Here is a 22,631-nt window from a genome sequence, read left to right as displayed (position 1 = left end):
TATAACTGTCACCGGACACTTTTAAATTAATTGTATGCATGTGTGCATATGGTGTTCAAATAATAAAGCACCTACCTGCCTTGTTTCCATCAACAAATATTTAACTGTGGTATAAATCTTCTCAGTCATTTAAACCTGCATTGATTAAAAGTGTAACAGAGAGCACAAAGGGGGGAGAGCTTTTCCATTGCTAAATTGTATATGCTGACTATATTTTTCAAAGAGAATGAAAAATGTCTTAATTTCAAGATAGCATTTACTTGAATTTTGTTAAAATTAGTGCTAACTCAGTAGTAAATCACTGGTTATATCTTTGTATACATTCATTCTTCCTTTAATTGTTACCATGAATTTCTCTTACGCCTGAGTTATAAGGTGTTGGTGTTTTTTTGAAGCTTGTGTTGGAAGCTCAAAGTATTGTTGACACCTTAGAAAATATTACAAGACTTTTAAAATTTTCTGTGTGAAAGAGAACCACCTAAAAACTGGTGGGGATTTAATATGTTAGAGTCTTCCCATTATTCTCCCCAAAGACTGAGGAGTGGTTAGGTGAACTATTAGAAAAATCTACTGCTTTTGAAAGACTGATAAAACTACTAGATGCTGAAGTACCATATGCGAAAATAGGATCAACTCAGATGATGTTTTCTTTGCTTTTAGTCTTGTATCTTGAGCTGTGCTTTATGTAGAATTTTTCAGAAATGGATTTGCACAGAGGGAATATAATATATTAAAGCTAACCAACTTCATCATATGTCTATAAAGAGATTTTAGTAAATTTTGTTACTGTATTTCTCCCTCAGCTACATAGCAGTGAAGGATTCTTTATTAAATAATGATTTTCTAATGCAGCTCATTAGAGATATGTGCTGGTTTTGGCTGGGGTAGAGTTAATTTTCTTCACAGTAGCCAGCATGGGGCTATGGTTTGGATTTGTGCTGGGTACAGTGTTGATCACACAGGGATGTTTTAGCTATTGCTGAGCAGGGCTGACTCAGGGTCAAGGCCTTTTTTGCTCCACTCTGCACCCCACCAGCAAGGAGACAAGAGGTTGGGAGGGGGCACAGCCAGGACGGCTGACCCCAACTGGCCCAAGGGCTATTCCATACCCTATGACATCATGCTCAGCATATAAAGCTGGGGAAAGAAGAAGGAAGGGGGGAACATTTGGAGTCATGGTGTTGTCTTCCCAAGTCACCATTACACACGATGGAGCCCTGCTTCCCTGGGAATGGCTGAGCCCCTGCCTGCCCATGGGAAGTGGTGAATGAATTCCTTGCTTTGCTTGAGTGCATGGCTTTTGCTTTCCCTATTAAACTGTCTTTGTCTGAACCCATGAGTTTTCTCAGTTTTACTCTTCCAATTCTCTCCCCCATCCCACTGTGGGGGGGTTTGAGAGAGTGGCTGGGTGGGGCTTAGTTGACAGTCATTCTTAAACCATGACAAGGTGTTAAAATTATTTTATCTGTAGTTATTTGGAAAATACTATCCCGTCTCTGTGTCAGCAAGTTTTATTTAGGGTTAAACTGAAAAAGATTTATAGTCCTGACATTTGGTAGAGAGAAGGAAGGTTGATAGCTCCTACAAAAAGATGTATTCAAATGCTTGTTATAGCTGGAAAGAAAAATAGCACAATGTTATAACTGTGTGCATTATTTGTGCATTTAAATAGATACAGTCTGATAATGGAATGTTTGATATGAGAAATATTCCTAAATTGAGGATTGTTTTGTTGCTTTTGAGTATTGGTACTAATTGAGATCTATGAATGAATGAAAATGTGTTGTGTAACGCTCCTTGCTTCAGAGCTTCTGTTCACAGGACACGTGTCATTGTGTTACCCTTCACTGTTCTGTCTGTGGCTTGTTAAACTGAGGCAGATAATTAAATGATAAAATCTTTTAATAGAAGTATTCCATTCATCTGAAAGTCATTAATCCAATAACTGCCCAAAAGTCCCATCTGCTATTGAAAGAAAATCTATTCTAATGGTTATATTTCAGCAGTAGTTTTTAGTGGCAGCTTAATTTTTGTAGGATTTCAAATTTTAAGATTTTTTCTTGAAGAATCACTCATTATAATCAGTTGAAGTTAAAATGCAGATGGTGTTTGAGGAAAATACTTGTAATTTCAAAATAATGAAGCAATTTTTAGGTGCTGAGAGCTGTGGAATTGAAACCAGTGTGACAGAAGCAAGGCATGGCAAGGCAGAAGATGATGCCTTAAATTTTGAAGGTTTAAAACTTAATTTTTTACAAAACATTTTAAACTAATACTTTTCCTTTTTCTCCAGCTATATCCTTTTTTGGCTAGTGTCTATTATACATACTTCACTATACCTGATACCTCTACCACTTCCTTGCTTTTCTGGATGATGTTGGAACTGTTGCTAAGTATGGACAAAGATGACTTCTATCAGGAGGAAAGGCTTGTGTGCTATGATTTTCTCTAATACCATCACTGGTTCCTTTACAAATAGTGTCTGCAAGGCTGTCAGCTGAGAAGTGCCAGTCTCAGTCATGCCAGTTTAGTCTCTGATCTTGCCAGATTTTGCATTTGGAAATCCTCATAAAATTTAAATGTTTGAAAGTGCTACAGGTACATGCAAAATGTTTTCTAGTTCTATAGATTTAATAGCAAGTCATTTAGTTGTCTCTTGGATTATCTTAATGGGCTGTTTTTTTCTTTCCTCTAACATGATGTTGACTGCTAAGTGCTCAGCTGCTTCTCCACAATGGCAAATTTGGGTCTAATCTTTGTTAGGACCAAAAGATCTCTGAGAAGAGCTGGCAGGGACTGTTTCTAAGAAAAGGTGTTTGAGAATGATATTTAAAAGAGCACATCTTCAGAAAGTGTCATCTGATAGATAAGAACCAAACCTTGCTTCATGTCGTTAAAGGTATTTTACCATTAACCTTGAGTTAAGGCTGTTGGCCTTGCCATCATGGCTAAATTCCAAGCTATATAATGCCATTTGCCTCACTTAATTCCGTTCTTATGTTAATTGGAAGCTATTCCTCCTAAAACTAGTTTCATAATGTTGCCGAAGCAGAGTGGTGTTGGTGTTTCACCCTATGTGTAACTGCATTTTCAGTAGTGAGGTGACATTATGACTCTCTGCAGCTTTTAGTGTTTTGGACCTCCTGCTTGCCTCATTCCCTACTTCCCCTCAAAATGCAGCACAGATAGTATTAGAGAACTAAAATTTGGAATAGTTCTTTCTTAAAGCAGTTCTGAAACTTACAGACCACTACAGGTCAGACCAGGAATTTGACGGTGTGATAATGAAAATGTCGGGTTTGCTCTAATTTTCAAGCACAGTAACAAAAGTCTCAATTATCCAAACAAACATACAAAAGAACATTTTGCCATGTCTCAGCACTTGGAACTAGCTTTCCTTATGTTTGTTCTTCTGATCATTACTGGCCACTTGCATTCTGCTACTCATTCATTTGAAAAATCTGAGCAGGAAAGACAAATGTCTACAAAATATACAACCTGGTACCTACCAATTGTGTGGATTGAAAGGCATGGAAAAACGCTACAGTAGTGATACTTTCACTGCCTTGTCCACAGTCTGGTAACTTGTTTGTCCAAGTAATGCCTGTTAACAGTTGGAGCTATCTCTAATAATTCATCAAGTGAATGAAGCAGGACCCAATGGAGAGCTGCTTCTCTGTCTGTGAGTGGGGTCCCTTTGGATTGCTGCCTCCAGTCAGTCCCACGCTAACCATCAGTGTTTGCAACACGAGTGGGCATAAGCCTGCTGATTTTGCCTCACCACGGAAAACCTGAGCCACAGGACAATTGATGTCACCTCTGTTTTCATCCAGCATCAACTGACTGAGATGGAGGAAGCCTTCCCTCCTTTACCATACCTCCCTCTCCATGCAGTGGGGGATCCCACCCAGCTGTAGGACATGGTGCAATCAGGGCTCTGCAGCCCCTCAGTCAGGTTTGGGGCTGTATCTTGCATCCCTGTAAAGGAATTCTGGTTGGTGGTAACATAAATAGGTTTTTGGCTTTAACAATGCCTGAGGCATATACAGGAACGCTTTTTCTACAGAGCAGTCTAAGGCTTTTCATACTTTTCAGCAGTTATGCTGTGATTTTCTCAGGGTGAAGCTCAGCTCTGTATAGCAAACCCAACAAACAGGCCTGGGCCATGAGCCCTGCTTTTTTAGCTCTGTTTAGGCAGCCAGGGTGGTACATAAACTGTGCCCAAGCTCTCCTCTGTGAAGACTGGAAGTATTGACATGGGAAATAACATCTTGGCTCTTCATATTTTGGGAAATGGTATGGCTTGCCAGGTTGTGGCAAATCCTATTGTGATTTTTTATATGAACATTTGCTTTCTGTTAGTGTGTGATCTTTGAAATAATCCATTTGATTTTTATTTCTTTTGCAGCATGGATAAGGAAGAAAAGAAAGGATCCACCCACAATTGAGGTGAGAGAGATGAGGTGTCTTTAAATTTTCAATAGTTGTAATTGAACTACAGTAATTAATTTATAGTGGACTCATCTGTCCAGTAATTTGTCACTTCTGAGGGAGAATTTAGTAAGTTGCTTGCCTAAATTATGAAATTATATACAAAGTAGATATCTAACATTTAGGAAAAATAAAAATAAATGGAAATATAAGCTCCAGTGTTCTTTAGTTGTTACTTTTATCTATATGAATTCTTTAAGATGATCCTGGCCATTCAAGAGTTTCTCTAATTAAATTCTGAAATTACTGCTATTAATTTTTTAAATAGGTCCTCGGTGTATTAATGCAAGCTTTTTTTCATGGTAGTTGACATTAAAATTCAGGTTCCAAATCCAGTTGTCAGTGGATTCAGTGGATTCATCAGTACAGGAAAACAAATTGCACTAACATTTTACAATGCTAATGAGATGGGGGAGTTGCAGCCATGACTTTTTCTGGAAGTGGTTTGTAACGGAATGAAGTGGGGAAATACCCCACAATCTTCCATGATCATGGGTTTGTAAAGAGTGGGACGAGTTTGACTGTTGATCTGTGTATGCGGACACATGCACATGCACTACTTACCCTGGATTTGCATTGCAAGTTGCTAAGCACCAGCTAGGAACGAGTGAGTGGATGAAGCATGGTTTACTACCAGAAGATGCAAACCAACACCCACAGAGGCAGATACTTAACTTGCATCCGTAGGAATAACTCTGTCAAATCCAGTGAAGCTATGTTGGCATGCTCTAGCCGAAGATTTGGTCACCAAGATCTTCTGGTATATATACTGGTTTCTGAAAAGTTGTCCTGCCTGCCTTTGTGTTCAGATGACCCGGGGAAGCTTGTCAGTTGATGTTTACAGCAGTAACTCATTGAAATAAGCTCCCACACGACTTAGAGCTTTTCAACCAATTCTCTCTGCCTCTGTTTCGCACTTGCCATTGAGGCTCATCAGGGCTACAGCACACCCATGAATGGAAGAAGGTTACATTAAATTTATCCTCAGAGCTTTTTAGGACTTAAAGCAAATGAACACACTTTGTGTTAACATTTGGGGAAGTATTAAGGGAGATTTAAAAAAAATTTTTAATTTTTTTTTCTCCTCCCTCCTCATCCTAGTTACTTGTGCAGAAGTGATGCTGCAGCGGTTCTGTCTAAGCTTGGACTGATATACTGTTAAGTAGCTCTGGCTCATACTAACTGTATACATACAACTTTTACTGCTGAAATTACCATCTCATGTGATACTTTGAAGATTGGGAGTGTTGCATGTCTTTTGTCCTATCATTTCCATGAGCCAGACTGCCATGTTGATTGTGCTAAGGTAAACCTGCTCCAGAGAGGGGCAGCCTTGGGTTTGGAATTGGTGTGGTAAAGCTCCTCCTGCCACTGGAAGCATTGGTTCTGTTTCAAAATAGGGAGCAAGGAATCTTCACAGATGAGAGAACTGTGGATCAATAGTGTTCTGAATATTTTACCTTCCAGAAGAAGAAATATATGGAGAATTAAAAATTATTGGGAGTAATGGTGCATTCAGAGTTACAGGACTGCTTATACCTCCAGTTCCATGAGGTAATAGATCTGAAAAATAATTTAGCAGCTAGGTACTTTACCTTCAGGGTTGCGCATTGACCTTATCAGAGCAGAAGTGATACATCAGGAATTGGGAAAGTACTTTTCTTTTCTTTCAAGTAATCTCTAAATTGTTTTTTCCTTTACAAGAAAAGGTAGTTTAAATATATTTATGCTAAAAATTCTTGCTAATTTTTTGAAAATAATGCTGCAGTCACGTTTTAAATATGTGATAGTGCAGTTTAATTTTTTTCTGTTTTAGTGTAAGGTGATATGTATGATCTGCTTCTCTCCTGATTTGAAGCTGTTATACCACAAACCCTTATACCAAAATATCATTATAAATATAATTATACTGGTGAAGCACATATAGAATACTGTTTGGTCCCTAGTTGTAGGACTGTTTGGCTTTAGTGTGTTAGCTACATAAACTTTACTGGCTGCTGTTCTGTATTATATTCCCTTTTTGACGGTAATGCTGATATGGTAAACTGCTGTTTGACAGCTATGGAAAATGAGGGAATATTTGTGACCATATTTCACATTGAAACTCTATATAACAAATCTCCTTGTCCTTTCACATAATTCTAATGACTCTACACTGTTTCTGAAAAACGATGCAAAGCCCACAAATTTTGCATTTTTGCTTTAATGACATCTTACTGTCACCATCGTATTGTAAAACCACAAAACAGCATTACAGTTCCTAAAGCATAAATTTCTGGAGCTGTGCCTATGTTCCTACCTTTGTGGTCTGTAATTAGACTTTTTTTTTTTTGGGATGGTTTTCCTTTCTTTCCTGTCCTTTGCCCATCATGTTTTTTTTTTTCTTTCTAATCTCAAGTGACCTATGTTAAACTTTATTAAAATTTCTGTTCCCTTTCTGCTCTGTTTGCCTACCATCCCCCTTTAGTATTTAATGTTGGGGTTTTTTTTAATTTGTCAAAGTTGTCTTGTATTCAGCTCTCAGCTATGGATGATAGAGGTTGACAAACTGCTCACGCTGTTAGGTCTCATGATGAGCTCTGTGATCAAACTTTAACTGAAAATATTGCAGAGATATGGCTTCACTAATCTGTTGGATCTTACTGTTTTTACTGATAGTACTGATGACCACATTTTGGGAACTGATGGTTTGGTGAATACTCTAGGCCAACAAAATGTCATTCATAATCATCATGATGTGTCAGTCACTTAAGTGAGAATGAATGTGCATTGTCTTTCCTTACAGCGGTCCAACATACCAACATACCTGGGTCATGACACCAGCTAAATCTGTTAATGGTATTCTTAAGACTCAGTAATGTTTGGGGTTCAGGCCTTTCTTTCTTCCGCAAACACCTACCTGACCTTTTTTTGTTTCTGTTACAAGGCTTTCATTTTGTCACTGAAGAAATTGCTTTACATATCTTTTTCTTTAGATTCTATTTTCTTTAATGGAAGAATACTCCAGTGACTTCACAAGACAACTCATTCAGTGTTAAGTATTTCACATACTTAACGGTTTCTTTCCTCCCTGCACCCCCACCGCTTTTTCCCCAATTTTGGAGGACGTCGCTTAAGACTTCTGTGTACTGGGTTAGTCATAACCTGGGAATGCTGCTCATCGCCTTGGTTATTTCTAATCTGACCAGTAACATAAGGCATGTTAGTGGGAGCCTTGGGTTTTAAAAGCCAGCTTCTGGGATACTGGAAACAGTTGGTTGCCTTTTGATTTTATTAGAGCTTAAAATACGCCAAGTCTCATTCTCAGCTCAGTTACGATGAGGGTGATAACTTTGCAAATGAATGCAGAGCAAGTTGTTTCTTAGCTTGCGCTTAAACATACTCTGTTCCTATGGTAATCAGGGAGTCCATCTTGGTAGAGAATTTTGGATCGTGTCTGCACCCAGTGTAAGCATGCATGTGTGCGTACACATACATATACACATGCTGCTTTATAACAGGTGAGAATCTGAGCCTGTCTATGTATATTTTTGCATTACTATAGCATTCTGTCATCTGTCCCTTTATATATATGATGTGTATGGTCATAGATGGTTGGCTGAGGAAAATTTGTCATTGCCTTTATTCCTGTGCAGCTGTAAATAATATTTTAACCAATTTAACAAGTGATGAATAATTAAGTAGACTATTACTTTTCTTTATTATTTCTATATGAAACTAGATGTGTGTAGCATGTTTTTGGGCAAATAGGGAATGTGTCCTTGTCTAGAGAGCTTACAGTTTTAAATTAATGAAAATATTTTAAAGGCTACAAGTGTTAAAGTATTTTTAATCAAATGCTGTTTTGTGGGAGCAGATTTAATAATTTATCACTTTACATGCAAATTAGTTTACCTGCTGTCCTGGTTTCGGCTGGGATAGAGTTAATTTTCTTCACAGTAGCTAGCATAGTGCTGTGTTTTGGATTTAGTACCAGAAGAATGTTGATAACACACTGATGTTTTCAGCTGTTGCCAAGTAGTGCTCAGACTACTCAAGGACTTTTTGAGCTTCTCCTGCTCGGCCAGGTGCATAACAAGCTGGGAGGGAGCACAGCTAGCACAGCTAACCCAAACTGACCAAAGAGCTATTCCATACCATATAACGTCATGCTCGGGGGGGGGTTAGTTAGTTCGGTCGGTCGCTCGCGGCTCGGGGACTGCTTGCGGCTCGGGACGGGCTGGGCATCGGTCGGCGGGTGGTGAGCAATTGCATTGTGCATTGCCCCCCCCACCCGGTGGGGGGGGGGGGGGGGAGTGAGCGAGCGGCTGCGTGGTGCTGAGTTGCCAGCCGGGTTAAACCACGACACCTGCTAAGAATTAATGTTTTCAGAATTGATTAACAAAAGTTGTCTTGGGATATAGCAGTTGTTTTATAGGAGTGATGTCTCATCCATGCAAATTATTTCTGTAAGAGACTGTTGCCTTCCATTCTTTGAGCCATGGTCCACATCCAGTATGGCTCATCAAATACGTTGTAAGGTAAATGTAAATGTTCTGTCTCACATAGACTCCTACCTCCCCATTTTCCTTCTGGCTACAGATTCCCCTCCTGATTTAAAACATGGCATTTTTATATTTTGGATTTTTCACATCTTGGTTGCAAGGGAAAGAAAAAATGCTTTGGGGAGGAAGGGGGAAAATCCTTCTCTTCGGGGCTCCTTTTTTTGGGCTTATGTTGCTATTCCATCACCAAAGCTGAACTCACCAAATGTAAAAAATGTTAAACGGTGTAACACCTATAGGGCCGCTGTGGGTATGTCTCACCCTTTTTATGCACCTTCATGAATTTCAAGCAAAGTTCTGCTGATAAGAACTTCTCAAGACTTCTCAGCACTTTGTTGATAGGCAGCTTTGCATAGCATTCACAAGCATCACTACATTCTACATCTTCTGTTTTCATTCTGGGTCACATCCCCTTTTAAAAAAAAATTTAAAATTTGAGATAACATTATGTAACTATATTAAAAATACTTATGAGAGAAATTTTTGTTTTCTGTTGGTGCAGCTCCTAACTGAGATAGTGGCTGGATGCATAAGTTAGTTGTAAGCTTTGGTTATGGTGCCTGTTTCAATAGAGTATCTACCTCTATCTGTCTCTTCTCTTTATACGATTGGTGCATATGTAATACACGGCCAGGTTTTCCACCACATAGATAGTGGGAGTCATATCAAAATTGGTTTAGGTATCTTGTGTCTAAGACACGTGGAGTCTTCAGCTTCTAAACCTGGAAGGAACTAAGAGGCATATTTTTAAGGATGTAGCAAACCTTAAAAATACCAGGCATATAGTGAGTTTTTAAGCCTTTCTGTGCCTAACTTCTATTTGATTTCTTTAGTATTTCTGATTTTAGAGGGCATCAGATTTCTAGGGGCTTTTAAAGAATGCTACTATCTGTAACATGAAGTACCTGAATGTATTTAGAAATCTAACCCTTTTTTTTCCCCACAGCCTTGTAGCTAAGCACTACTTCTGACAGTATCCTGAAGTTCAAGAGTGATCTGAGTAACTTGGCATTGTTTATGGCCTTGTCTGTAGAATGGAGATGGGAATAGAGTTACAGACTATCTTGGGGTGCCAGAAAATGGGAGAGGAAAAACCAGAGAAGGTTTTCATGGCAGTGCCTAGAGAAATGTGGTTTATCTCTGAACCTGCCAGTGTGATATCCTGCAATTGCCAGATGTGTACCTATAGTAATGCTACTCAGTGAGCATAGATCTTTGTATTAGGAGTCACTTCACTGTTAAGCTTGATGCCGCTTCCTCTGTGGTGCACATGGGGCTGCACAGGTACAAGTATTCTTAGTTTAAATTGAAACCTCACTGTTGCTTTGTATGCATGTGTATGTATCTTAGTATTTCATGGGAAGTAAAGTAGAATTTCATGTTCCTTTAATTAGTGTCAAGAGCCTGAAAATAGTTTGAAATAGAAAACCACAGTAACATGACTGCTTTTCTCATGCGTTATGTACTTGTTATTTGGTAATAAAACTCAGTGGCTTCTGAATTGCACAGCTGGAGAGGTGAAATGTTAAAAAAAGAAACTTTTTGTGACAGCTCCTGTCTTCTTTCAAACTATTTCTAGCATTTCCATAATTACATGTTTTGACAACCTCCTTGTCAAGGGAGGAAAAATGTACTTCAATGAGTTGCAATAAGCATAAGTTTTCAATGATTGTTTCTCCTCCCCCCCCCCTCGAATAATTACATTGAAATTACATTCTGTTTGGTTGCCACGATGCATACCCATTTTTCCCATTTATTTGCTCATAAGTATTATTTATTTGAGAGATGGTATGATCAAAACTGTCTTCAGTTATAGAGATCAGTTTACAGAAGTCACATTCCTTTAACCAGAATGGGATGCAGCTTAGAAAAATTCTTTCTTTGACACTGTTGGGATTGCGAGTTTTAGTTTTGCATCTGTCTTCTTTCAGAAGTTGAGAAGTTTGAAAATGAGAACTCTGACATGGGCTAAGATTACTCAAGGATTTTTTGAGCTTCTCCTGCTCAGCCAGGTGCATAACAAGCTGGGAGTACAGTACAGCTAGGACAGCTAACCCAAACTGACCAAAGAGCTATTCCATACCATATAACGTCATGCAACGTTAGTCGGCCGGTCATGGGGAGAGTGATTGCAGCTTGGAGAGTGATCACAGCTCAGGGGGAGTGATCGCGGCTCGGGATGGGCTGGGCATTGGCCAGCGAGTGGTGAGCAATTGCATTGTGCATCACTTGTTTTATATATTCTGCATATTCCCTTACCATTACTACTATTACTATTGTTATTCTTCTCTCTTATTAAACTGTCTCTATCTCAACCCATGGGTCTTACTTTTTTTCCCCCGTTCTCTCCCCCATCCCACTGAGGGAAGGGGGGAGTGAGTGAGCAGCTGCGTGGTGCTTAGTTGCCAGCCCGGTTAAACCATGACAAAAGTGTACATTCTTGCATAGAGAATGGGGCTTAACAAATGAGTATTTTACCCCTAAAGCCACAAAAAGCTGCAGAATATGATTTACAGATCTGGGAAATACTATTAAAAAAACACATGGATAAAACAGCTCTCTGAGGAAAATATTTTCCACCTATGTTGCCCAGGATCACAACCAGGACTGAAAATTTGGAACATATTCAAATGACTTGCCTTGCACTAAATAGCATTTTGCATAGTAAATTGTGCATGATTCCAGAGAGGATTATTACTCAGTGTGAAAGGGCAGTAAAATTTGGCAATATAAGGAGCTGAGCTACAAAGGTCTAGGTGGAAGGAAGTGGTTAGAGAAGTCACTCAAAAAAAAAAAAAAAAAAAAAAAAAAGAGCTTGAATAAGCCATCACCTTTTAGAGTTGTTCCCTCTTATTCATGTTAATTTTCTCCTCAGGTTTGAAACATAGGTGCTTGTCAGCCTCCACAGAAGAGCATCGAGGCACCAATTTGACCCATTACTTCCAGTTTGCCTATGCTGCTGATCGCAAGGCTGTAGAGGAGAGAAATGCTGCTGCTCTGCTGCTCCTCTTGTCGTGGGAGGGAGTGCATGGAGCACTGGCTCTGTCTCCTAATTCACTGTCAGCACAGCTGAACGGGGGTGGAGGGAGAAGTAACGTGTACCAGGAAAAGGGCTGGTACAGATTACATCATAATGTAGAGTAAGGGGAAAGCAAGGACCAAACTGGGACTGAGTCACAGCTATAGTTCCTTGTTTGCTCTGTGGGCATCAAGGCTATTCATCGCCCTTTATTCAGGGCAGAGTGCAGTGGTGCCAGGCTAGTTTGTGATTTTTGCTGCTTCTACACAGTTTCATCTGTGATCTTGATTGTAGTTGTAGTTCTGTACAAAAATCTTTGCAGTATTATAAAAATAATTCAAGCACAAACCCCCGCTGACTCCTGTGTGTTGCTGACATGCTTTACATTCAACTGCCTGTGCCTTTTCTCTTCCTTTTGCCTCTCATTTACATCTTCTTGCCAAACACGTGTGCTACATTGTGGTGACCTCAAGACTATGTCAGCTTGTGCCAGAGATTCTGTTGCGCAGAAGTAGCAATATAGTAATTTAGTAATAGTGTTGCTTCTCTGTTGATTTGATTTAAACAAAAGTCGCTGTGAGTTAGTATTTGACTGATTTAGCTTGGTAGTAAATGTGGTGTTAGCGCTGCTCTTAAAACTGAATACTGGACTGTCATCAAAACATATATTTCTACATATATTTGTAATCAATGTATTGGTTTAACACTTAACACATTATTTGTGGAGTGCTTTAAACCTTAATTGCAGGTTTTGGGCTGTTACTGATTGATTCCAAAGAATTAGTGCACCTGTCGTTTACAGGATTAGGAACCCAAAATGCACAAACAGCCTTCATCTAGAGTGAACTGTAACAGGTGATCCTAAGGAGTTACCTTTCCCTTACAACTGAATGGGGGTCAGAGTTTCCCATGTCAAAAACCAGTGAAGCATTAGAGGTCCATTTCTGTATCTGCTGATGTTTAAAGGGTTGTTGCAGGTTGCAAGCAAAAGTACCTGTTCTAAAACAGCAGCTGTGTTAGTTTAATAATTTGTTTGGATAATTTGTCTGATTTATGTTCAAAGGTCAAAAAAAACCTGTTCGGCAAAGCCTAGACAATGAGAGATGCCATAGATTTTGATGTATCCAGCAAAGATCATTCAGATTGGTTTACTTCTAAATTATGCATAGTACATCCTTCTAAAATATTACATTGAGTGCACAAAACACAGCCCGTATTTTAAAAGTGCAGCTGATCAGAGATTTGCTCGAAAACGAACCCTGAATAAAGCAAATCTTACATTGATTTGACTAACATTGATTGTCGATTGACCAAAGATATTTAGCATGTATGTTCTTTACAAAATCAGCTGTCGGCTGGCTCAGTGTTTGATTTAATTAAGTATTTTAGCAAAGCCAGATACGGCTTTCTAATTCAAACGGCTGCTCTGTTCTTGCCATGCACTGGCACAGCCCTTCATTTACCACATTGTTTCTCATTCCCAACCTGGCACTGCTGAGCTCATGCTCAGCTGCTGAGTTAACAAGACCTGCCCTGGATCAGAACATTCAGTGCTTCCCAGTGATGAGGTCCTCTCTCTGCCTCCTACTCTTAAAATATGATGTAATATCCAATTATTTCATCTTGCCTATTTAACTTGTTGAACTGGAAAATGGAGTTTGGCAATACTATAAAAATAGGTGAATTGGCTTAATTTCTAGCACTTTACTGGACTTTTAATTCATCAGTGAAGAAAAAATTCTGACATGTTAAATTATCTTACAACAATGAACTTCTTTAATACTGTACCCAGATTTTTTTCCTTTCCATTTGTCATTTTTTTTAATTTTAGCTAACTTACATATATGAATTTTTAACAGGCAGAGTTAAAAGTTCAAGTTCATTCATGATTAAACATAAAATATTCAAACTAGGCACCAAAATGCAAGTATTCTATAAATATGTAGTGTCTGTACAGTTCAAACAAAGAACGTTAATCTGTCCAGATGTTTCTCAGTTCTGGCATCAAATAAGAGTTAGCTAACCCTATTCAAATCAAGAGTATTTCAAAATATGTAATTAAGATAACTTAGGAAGTTGGAATAGTTTCTAAGACAACATAAAGAAGCTGTTTATTTTTAATTTAATCAAAATACAAATCTATCTGAAATGAAATGTGACATCTTGCTCAAAATTAATAATACATAAACGCTTTGTATTTACAGGTTTGGGTGTAGTGTCTTTAGAAAATCATCTGGAAAGAACAAAACCAAAACAAGTACCAGTGTGTTAAAATAGCCTTTAAACAATCCCTCTTGGACATTGCCACATCGGTACTGTGTGTCTAGCCACCTGCATCCCTAGAGCTACTTTTTCACAAGTTTGTGTTGCCCCTTTGCCTGCAGGAGGTTGAAAATGCTTCATGAGAGAGGGGCAAGTGGTGTTACAAGCGATGGCTGGCTTGAGGACTGAGAGTAAGGAGGTAAAAGGGGGTGGAGGAGGAGTTCCTTGGGTTGACAGGTTTGGGAGGTGCTGCAGGATAGAAGGGGTTAAGTACAGGTACTTGACTGTGGAGAAGACTGGCATGAAGTGTTGAGCAGAGGCTAGTCACTCCTGAGCAAGAGCCCAGCTGCAGGGATAAGCAAGTCCAGAGAAACCTCTTTTGTGTTTATGACATTTTCCTGCCAGAAAGGACTAATTTTATTTATTCCATAAGGCTACTGGTTTATTCAGAAAAGGGAAAGCAAGAGACAATATGAGATCCTTTAAGGGTGAAAGAACCCATTCCAAACCTTCAGCCTACAAAGCAGGTCTTCCAGTGCAGCCTGGTAGGCACTGGAAGTCCTTTAACTAGAGACAAACTTGTAGATTTATCTCCTCCCGTGGCATAGAGGTGAATACACTTTCCAGGCAGCAGAGGATGCTTGGTGAAACATCTCAGCTGCCAGCATTAAGTGAGAGCTTTAAACAAAAATGTAGTTTGCAAGAAAAGTGGAAGTTTTATGCCGGTGACATGAAATACAGCCTGAGCCCTCTTGCGGCAACACTCCTGGAAGACAGTAATGTGTCTTGGGCTGCGTTGCCCCCATGAGCAGGCCGTCTTTCATTCTTTGTTCATGCAGCTGTTACCACTACTAAGATGTCGGAATATGGAGAAGTCATCGGTTTCTGGACAAAAAGCGGCTGCCTCAAACTCCACATAGGGCCACTTTGGCATTTCCTTAATAATAATAGGTTCTTCAAGAAAACCTTAGAGATCCCTTTCTTAAACTCTGCCTTTCTAAGGAGGGAAAGCATGCAGCTCTGATCATTAGGATTAAAAACCTCATAGAGCTTACAGTAATCACCAAAGCTGGACAAGTGGTTAACTGCAGTGAGTAAAATTTCTTCTTTTACGTTCCACCTAAAAGCAAACTGTAGAACATGCAGTTGGACCTAGTTCTCGCCACATCGTATGTATCTTGTTCCAAATGCTGGGAGCTGGTGCATTTCATGGTGAACATCTACATGTAGGGATTTCAACCGGTATAAAACAAGACTGGATGTCTTCAGGTGTTTTTAATTTTTTAGTTCTACAGTGCAATCCAAATCCTCAGATTTCTCTTTTAATAAAGCAATGAAGGGCATTTCTGATACTCTTTCAATGCCACATGCCTCCTGAGAACTGCAGGTTCAAAGGGCTTATATAATTTATTTGTATGAAGAAAAGTGTTGGAAGAAAAAGCTAACCCTTCAAAAACTGCAGTTACCTGGTAGATACAGTATTCTCTGTGTTGGATAGAATGATTTTGTATTTCCCCTAAAGGTCAGAGCACCTCACACATTTGTGTTCTTAAATTTCAGCAGAAAACTTAAATGGTATGTTTTGGGGGCAGTTTATAGTGAAGCTAGCCATTTTATAAAATATTCCAGTTCATCTTGGAGGAGGAGAGAAGATAAATGTTCTGAACCTGCCAACGTAATTTAAAAAAAAAAAACAAAACAAAACAAAAAAGGAGGACTTTTATCTCCCAGTCACTGTTTACGGTATATCAAACAGTAAAGGGCTGGGTAGCAACAGAGCCTCAAAGTGAAAATGTAGCTGTGTGCAGGTGCGTTGGAAGAGCCTGTGGTGCCATGCAGATTTACAGACTGCCCGTCATGGGTAGAAGAGCCCAGCAGATGTTGGCTTCTCTACCACTGTTCTGCAGGTGATGGGAAGCCCTGCAGAACCAGGAGAGTGGCTGCAGAGGAACCTTTCTAACACTCACTATTTAATTGCAGTGAGCCATGCAGATAAACTGAAGCCAAATTTGGAAGATTAGTTATAAAGATCCTGCACATTTCTAGTGTGTATTAAGCGTAATTCTGTCTATAAATATGCATGCAATAGTTTCATTCAAATTTGCATTTTGAACTAAGTTGATTATGCTATTAAAATTTAGAACTACTTGGATCTTTTATTTAAATGCCTGTAATGGCAGGGAAACTTCAGTCTCATTAACTGCTTCAAACTGCAGTGGCTATGGTAATGGAACCAATAGTATTTCAAAATACTATCACAATGTTAAAAAAAAAGAAGTATGTGTTCTAGTGAGAATTGAGAATTAAGTATTTGCTGGACTCGGTGAGAGAAATCCACAGAACAAACTTGCCAGTTTCAAAGGACAAGATGTTTATGCTAGGAAAACTCATCTATTTGACCTAATTTTTCTAATGTGCCAATTGACACAAGATTCCTGATTCACATTTTCTTTAGTTTGAGCGCAGGAACCCTGATTTCAATGTACATGTTAGTGACGTGAATTTAATGCATAAAATTGATATGTGCAGATACTTTGAACTTGAAAAATTTTTGTCCTTGTGTGGATTGTATGGAAGATTCTGAACAATTCAGTGGGGATTGTTTTTGTGTTTGCTAATGAGGATCATTCCTGATGCTTTTTTCAAGATCAACATGCTTATTTTACTAGATTGCAACTATACTTTGGACAGTGAAAGCTGATTAAAAGACCCTTACTTGAGTCTGAAAATCAGCTGACAATTACACATCAACATTTAAAATGGACTTGGAACATTTGGAATAGGGTTACAGCTGCTATTACTTAAGATCACTTTATTAAAGTAATCACTGGAATAGATTTGAAGTTAGTAAGTAGCTGTTCACAGTAAGTGAATTACATTTGTATTTTAATAAATCATCTCATGCTGTTTTAGACTGTTTTTAGACTATGATGCAGTCTGCAGACATCACAAAGGTTTATGACCTTGTTTCTTAGTAGTGGGGTAATACAAGCACCATAGGAGTAATCCCCTTAAAATCAGTAAGGTCGTGGTAGATTTATACAGGCATGTGGTAAACAAGGACGGAATTGAGAGATGTTACAATGAGGTCTTGCTATACTGACTGTTGAAAATTTGACCTTGTTACGCTTGGCAATATTTTCATTTATTATGGGAGAATTTCCTCCCCCTTCTCCCTCCTGCCCTTCAGTTTGTGAAGTTGTTTATGTGCTGCTTGTGTATTTTCATGCTATATAGGTATGTGAAGTGTTTTGTCTCTACTCTGTGCATCTGAATTTAATTAGAGAGGCAAATAATGACTCAGGAAGAGGCGTTAATTTTCATGGTATCTCTAAGATAAGGTTTTCTTTAAATACTGTCTTTTAAAATGTTCTTAAATGTTCACATACTTGCTATGTCAACTCTTGGCCATACCACACGTATTTCAATGTCATTCATAAAATAATGTCATGGTCTTCTACTCAGAAGTGTACTGGTCTAGGTTCTCCTTAGCTCTTCCATACACTAGTAATCCAGAGAAAGCTATTCAGCCTTTTCCCTCCTGTATCCCAGTCTAAATGTGGATATTAGCAGCTTCCTCGTGACATGGTGTTGATTACAGTTAAGTTGTATTTGGGTTCAAAGTGTTATAAAAATTCCTATCACCTTTCTGCTTTTTGTTTCTCTTCACTATCTGCCTTAACAAAAGCACAGAGAAGTTGTGTTAGCAGAATTTGCCAATCATCCTTCTGAGAGGAAATGTGCTAACAGATAAAACCCAAACTTCAGTATTTTTCAGGGCTTTTTTCTTTGTGTTTACTTCGGGAGTTCTTTGTGTTTTCCTTCAAACAATATAGCAAGGGCTACTAGCAGCTGTTTTGTATTATACCTGTGGGCAAGCCAGTAATTGCACTTGCTTAAGCTAATAGCCTCAGCACCTCTCAGTGGCAGCAGCCAAATCCCAGTTCAAGTCATCTTTATTAGTGAATTTCCAGCTTTAACCTGTACCCAGCCATGTTTGAGTACAGAGCTTCGTGAAGCTGAATCAGCCAAGTTGTATGAGCCGTCTCTCAATGCACGCCCTGGGTGGGCTTTTTGGCCTTGCAGCAGGATCATGCATCAGATAGTTGCTTCAGTTTATCAGGGGTGGAGGTAAACCTCTAAAACTAGATCATTTTTATTTGTATTTTTACCTGTGCAGAGGCAGTAGGTATGATTTTACAGCCTTTATGAATGCAGTACATTTATTTTAGCTAAGACAGCTGATGGATACCTAGACTTAACAAACAGCTCACCTAAGCAGTGTTGTGCTTAGCATCCTCATCACCATACCCAGTTCATCTTTGCTGGCCCAGCAGTCACCAGCTGAGAGCATGTTGGCCTCCCTTGCTTCTTGGACCATGCTGCTCCTTGGCCTTACCGAGCTGTCTTCCGCGTCTCTGGGGCAGGGTTTCCCTCGGTCATTTTTCTGCTTTTTTTTTTTCCACCCCCCACTGTTGTTTCTCTGGAGTTACTAGTACCATCTCAGCAGTTTCAGTGCGCCCCTAGCTTTTTTTTTTTAATTTTGTTATTATTTTATTTATTAACCTTGCATGGCTTCGGCTTATGTACTAGCAGAGTCACGGTTGCACATCTATTTCTCCCAAAACTGCACCCTGGGACACAGATACCTAAAGTCATGGTGAATTACAGGAAGAAATGCAAGTGATAAATAGCTATATACTAGCAAGTCCTACATAGAAAACAATGTCAAAGGTAGCCTTACTTTTAATGCATTTTCACATTTGTTGATGACTGTCACTTCTTTTCCTTTTTGATCCAATAGAATAGCAAAACTGGGACAGCACAATGCAATTTTGCTTTGACATGATCAAAACATTAAGAACATTTTAAACCAGGGCCGAAATTGCAGTTGTAGAAAAACAATTAATTTTGCGACATTTTATTTTACCTACACGCCTGAAAATTTTGATTATAAAATTAAGAACAATGACTGCTTAAAATGTTTTATTTCAACATGGTGCATTGTGTTTACTTCTGATTTATCCAGTCACCTTTCTACTGTGTTCGCAGGAGATTCTCAAGAATGAAAATTACAGAGAAGAAATGAAACAGAAAATCAAAGATGTATCCGAAAAGGATAAGCTGCTTCAGGCCAAGGAGTACAAGGAGGGACTTGTTGCTGAACCAGTTCACACTCACGTTAAAGGCCACGCATCAGCCCCGTACTATGGGAAGAAAGAGCCTTCGAAAGACCCAACAAGCACTGCGAGTACCTTTCAGCCAGGCTCCTGGATGCCGCCAGGCAGTGGTAGTAGTCACAACAAATAAATGATTGTAATGTACAGGTACTGCTAATGGATAAATATTTTAGCAGACAACGTAAACAGCTGTTATATGTAAGTGAGCGTGCAATGAAGTAGTATTCAAGCAGTTTCGTTTACTTTTGCAGAACTGTTCAAATAGGCTTGACCATGACAAACTACTGTAAAATGTTTGGGTTTAGTGAAAAACAGGATGCGTTACTAAGTAAGTTTGTTTTCCGCAGTTGCTGTTCATCAGTTACTCGTGAAATCATACATAGAAGGTTTTCCAGCTAACTTAATTTTCTTAAATGATTCTGGTTTTTCCTTGAAGACTCATTTAAAATTGTTCTTGATGTAATAAATTTTAGCTAACCAGTACACTTATATTTTCCCAAGCCTAGGCATTAGTTTAAGGTAGCTCTTCAGAGTGCTTGTAAAATTCCCTCGGCAGTGCTGGCCTGCTTTCCTCTGGCAAGTGGACGGGGAAGTTGATTTAATTAACAGGAGTCACTGTGACACTACGCTGACTACGCACTGTATTAATCTTACAGACATTCTTGTCACTTAGATTTAACAAAACAATCAACAGATTTGAGTGATGATTTGCAGCCAGCAGTAAGCACAGGACAAAATCAGGCTGAGTTAAACTACATATACCTACTGTAGTAGAGGCTAGAAGCACTTAGAATTCTGTTTCTGGAAAATAACTTGGGGTTTGGATCAAGGGATTGTCATCAATACTAAAAAAAAAAAAATTCTTTTTTATTTCTGATGTATGCAGGGACTTCCCTAAGTGATACAGATCTATTTGGCCACTGCTTAGATACATAAAATGTGCATATTATTTGCTTGGAGATGATGTTTGAGAACTTCAAATCAAAATAAACACCACACAATTTTTTGAAAAAAGTATCAAATTTATTTATGCAGTGCATCCTTCATCAGTTCTCCTCTGTGTGTGTTAAGCTATGTAGGTATCAAAGGTGGAACACATACACACTTGATGATGCTTAGAGACAAAACAGTGGAGACTTAAATCCCATGTATTTATAAAATGCCAAAATGCCATATTCTAATAATGCTTGCTTTGAACAACAAAGCTGAAAAGAGATCAACAATACTTCACGTTTACTTTAAGTCATTTTAGTGAAGACTCACGACTTCTAATCCCCCTCTGTGTCAGCCAGCTCTGCAGGTCTCCTCATTTGAACAATGGTATTATTTCAAACCTAATGAAGGACTAAACCTATTTTAAACCTAATGAAGGACCAGCTGCTGTTTAGAAATATGCTAAGTCTAAAAACCCCAATGACTGCCACAAGCTTTTTAGAGCCAGACTATTAATAAAAATTTGGCTTTGAAAAATTAATCAATTCTCTTAGAAAAACATGAGTTGGAATTGAGGTTAAGCGATTTTGGCATATTTACAACACAAACCCCACTTGGACTTTTCCCAGTATGCCAGCGTTTTGCAACCTGGAAGGCAGCAGAGTTTCAAGGAAAGCGAGAAGAAACATCCCAAAGATCAGAAGGTCCTAAACCAAAGTTAGCGAGGTGGCTCGCAAGCAGGAATTACTGTCACCAGCGTGCGCGTCCCCCTCCCACGCTCTCCGCCAGCCAGCTTGCTCCGAGGTCACTAGGACACCACGGGACACCGGGGCCTTTGGTGTCACCCCATTTATGGCTCTTCCTTGAGGCATAAAAAGTTTCCAAAGGCAGAAACAAATCAGTTACAGGAGGAGCATTCTGTTGATCGTCAGAGAAAGCCAAACACCACAGGAGTGCATTTTGTAGAACATGAGCGGCTCAAGACAAACGAAGGTCATAGGAACAAGCGCTCAGTTTCCTAGAGTTTGGGCTGAAATTAAAGGCCGGTAGCTCAGGGAGCAGGAAAAGCAAAGTCAGGGTCTTTGTGCAGGCAAGCACACCACCACAGGCACACAGCGGAATGAACCGCAGGCGGAGTCCTCGAAGGGGATGGGTACAGTGTGCCACCTAACTCGGCGGCTAGCTTATCCCTGCAGCTCTGCTGACTGTGTACCAAACCTTGCCTTTCTGTAATCCAGTTCGCCATTCACATTTTCCCCATAATTTGACAATTTTAAGACACTTGTTAAGTCGTAGCTTAGCTAAGGGGAAAAAAAAAAAATAATAATCTACCTCCAGAGCCACCCAACAGATTAATTTTTTAATTTAACATGCAAATTTAAAAAAGCAACGTGCACTAGAACACAAGTAATAGATTAAATGATTGTAACAAGTGTCACTTGGGGTAATTTTAACACAAATCATCTCAGCAGAAAAAATACACTGAAGGAATTAAGTTTCATACTTCAAGAAGTAGCAGGATCAAGTATCAAAGGACAGATACAACACAAAACATACACGTGTTTCATTGAAAAAGTGGATTCCCATTTAATCCTTCTTTGTTCGTTTGGCTTTTGCAATATTCTCTTGGCGTTTCTGTTTCTTCTTTTGCTCTCGCTCCCTGGCCTCAATCATTTTTGCAAGCTTCCACGAAAGCGCTGCGCTAATTACGAACAACGGTGTAAGGGCCAAGATCACTGTAGTGAGAAAGCCGTATGGGTCCTTTGCAGCCCACTCCACGATGTATTCGGCCCAAGCCTTAATATCGAACATTTTTTCTGGTTTTTTATTGGGAAAACCCTACGGAACAATGAAAAAATTATTTCTGAGTATTCCGAAAAATAGCAGCACGCATGAACAGCAATCGGCGTCCTAATGTAAGCCATCACCTTTCACTACTGAAGAGCAAGCTCATTTTTGCTAAAAGTCAGAAGTAGCGCGCGGTACGTGAGAGTCAGCGTAACAGCCTAGGCGCTGACCCTACTTTAAAGGACGGGAGTGTATAAAGTAACGGGCATTTCATCCAACACAGCTTCAGATATGACCAAGAAAACACTGCTGCACGGGAGGAAAAAAAAGTGAGGTCTGTGCTTTTTCGGAAGAGAGCCCAGCTGGTTTACCGTCCCGTAGGTGTTACTGGGGGGGCGAGGGAGCCGGGGCGGC

At 39.3% G+C, this 22,631-nt stretch overlaps 2 protein-coding genes across 2 annotated transcripts in view; one reads left to right on the top strand and one right to left on the bottom strand.

Moving 5' to 3' along the window:
* Positions 1-20,484, top strand: part of NDUFAF2 (NADH:ubiquinone oxidoreductase complex assembly factor 2) — a 68,331-nt gene extending 47,847 nt beyond the window's left edge. Inside the window, exons 3-4 of the mRNA XM_035896626.1 lie at positions 4,409-4,449; positions 19,369-20,484. Of these exons, the coding sequence (XP_035752519.1) occupies positions 4,409-4,449; positions 19,369-19,626 (299 nt within the window). The 3' untranslated portion in view covers positions 19,627-20,484. The remainder of the gene's footprint in view (positions 1-4,408; positions 4,450-19,368) is intronic.
* A 1,532-nt stretch (positions 20,485-22,016) lies between these two features.
* Positions 22,017-22,588, bottom strand: LOC104128369 (small integral membrane protein 15). Its single transcript, XM_009641130.2, has 2 exons — positions 22,358-22,588; positions 22,017-22,268 (listed from the first exon to the last, which is right to left on the bottom strand). The coding sequence occupies exon 2, from the start codon at positions 22,239-22,241 to the stop codon at positions 22,017-22,019; it is 225 nt and encodes a 74-aa protein (XP_009639425.1). The 5' UTR covers positions 22,242-22,268; positions 22,358-22,588.
* Between the last annotated feature and the right edge of the window lie 43 nt (positions 22,589-22,631).

This window comes from Egretta garzetta, unplaced genomic scaffold (genome assembly GCF_000687185.1).
Source record: "Egretta garzetta isolate BGI_Z169 unplaced genomic scaffold, ASM68718v1 scaffold136, whole genome shotgun sequence".
In the NCBI taxonomy this organism is placed as follows: domain Eukaryota; kingdom Metazoa; phylum Chordata; class Aves; order Pelecaniformes; family Ardeidae; genus Egretta; species Egretta garzetta.
This window is presented reverse-complemented; position numbering and strand designations above follow the sequence as displayed.

What these genes read in the sequence shown, in the direction of transcription:
- LOC104128369 (XM_009641130.2), bottom strand. Translation starts at nt 22,241, where the DNA reads ATGTTCGATATTAAGGCTTGGGCCGAATACATCGTGGAGTGGGCTGCA.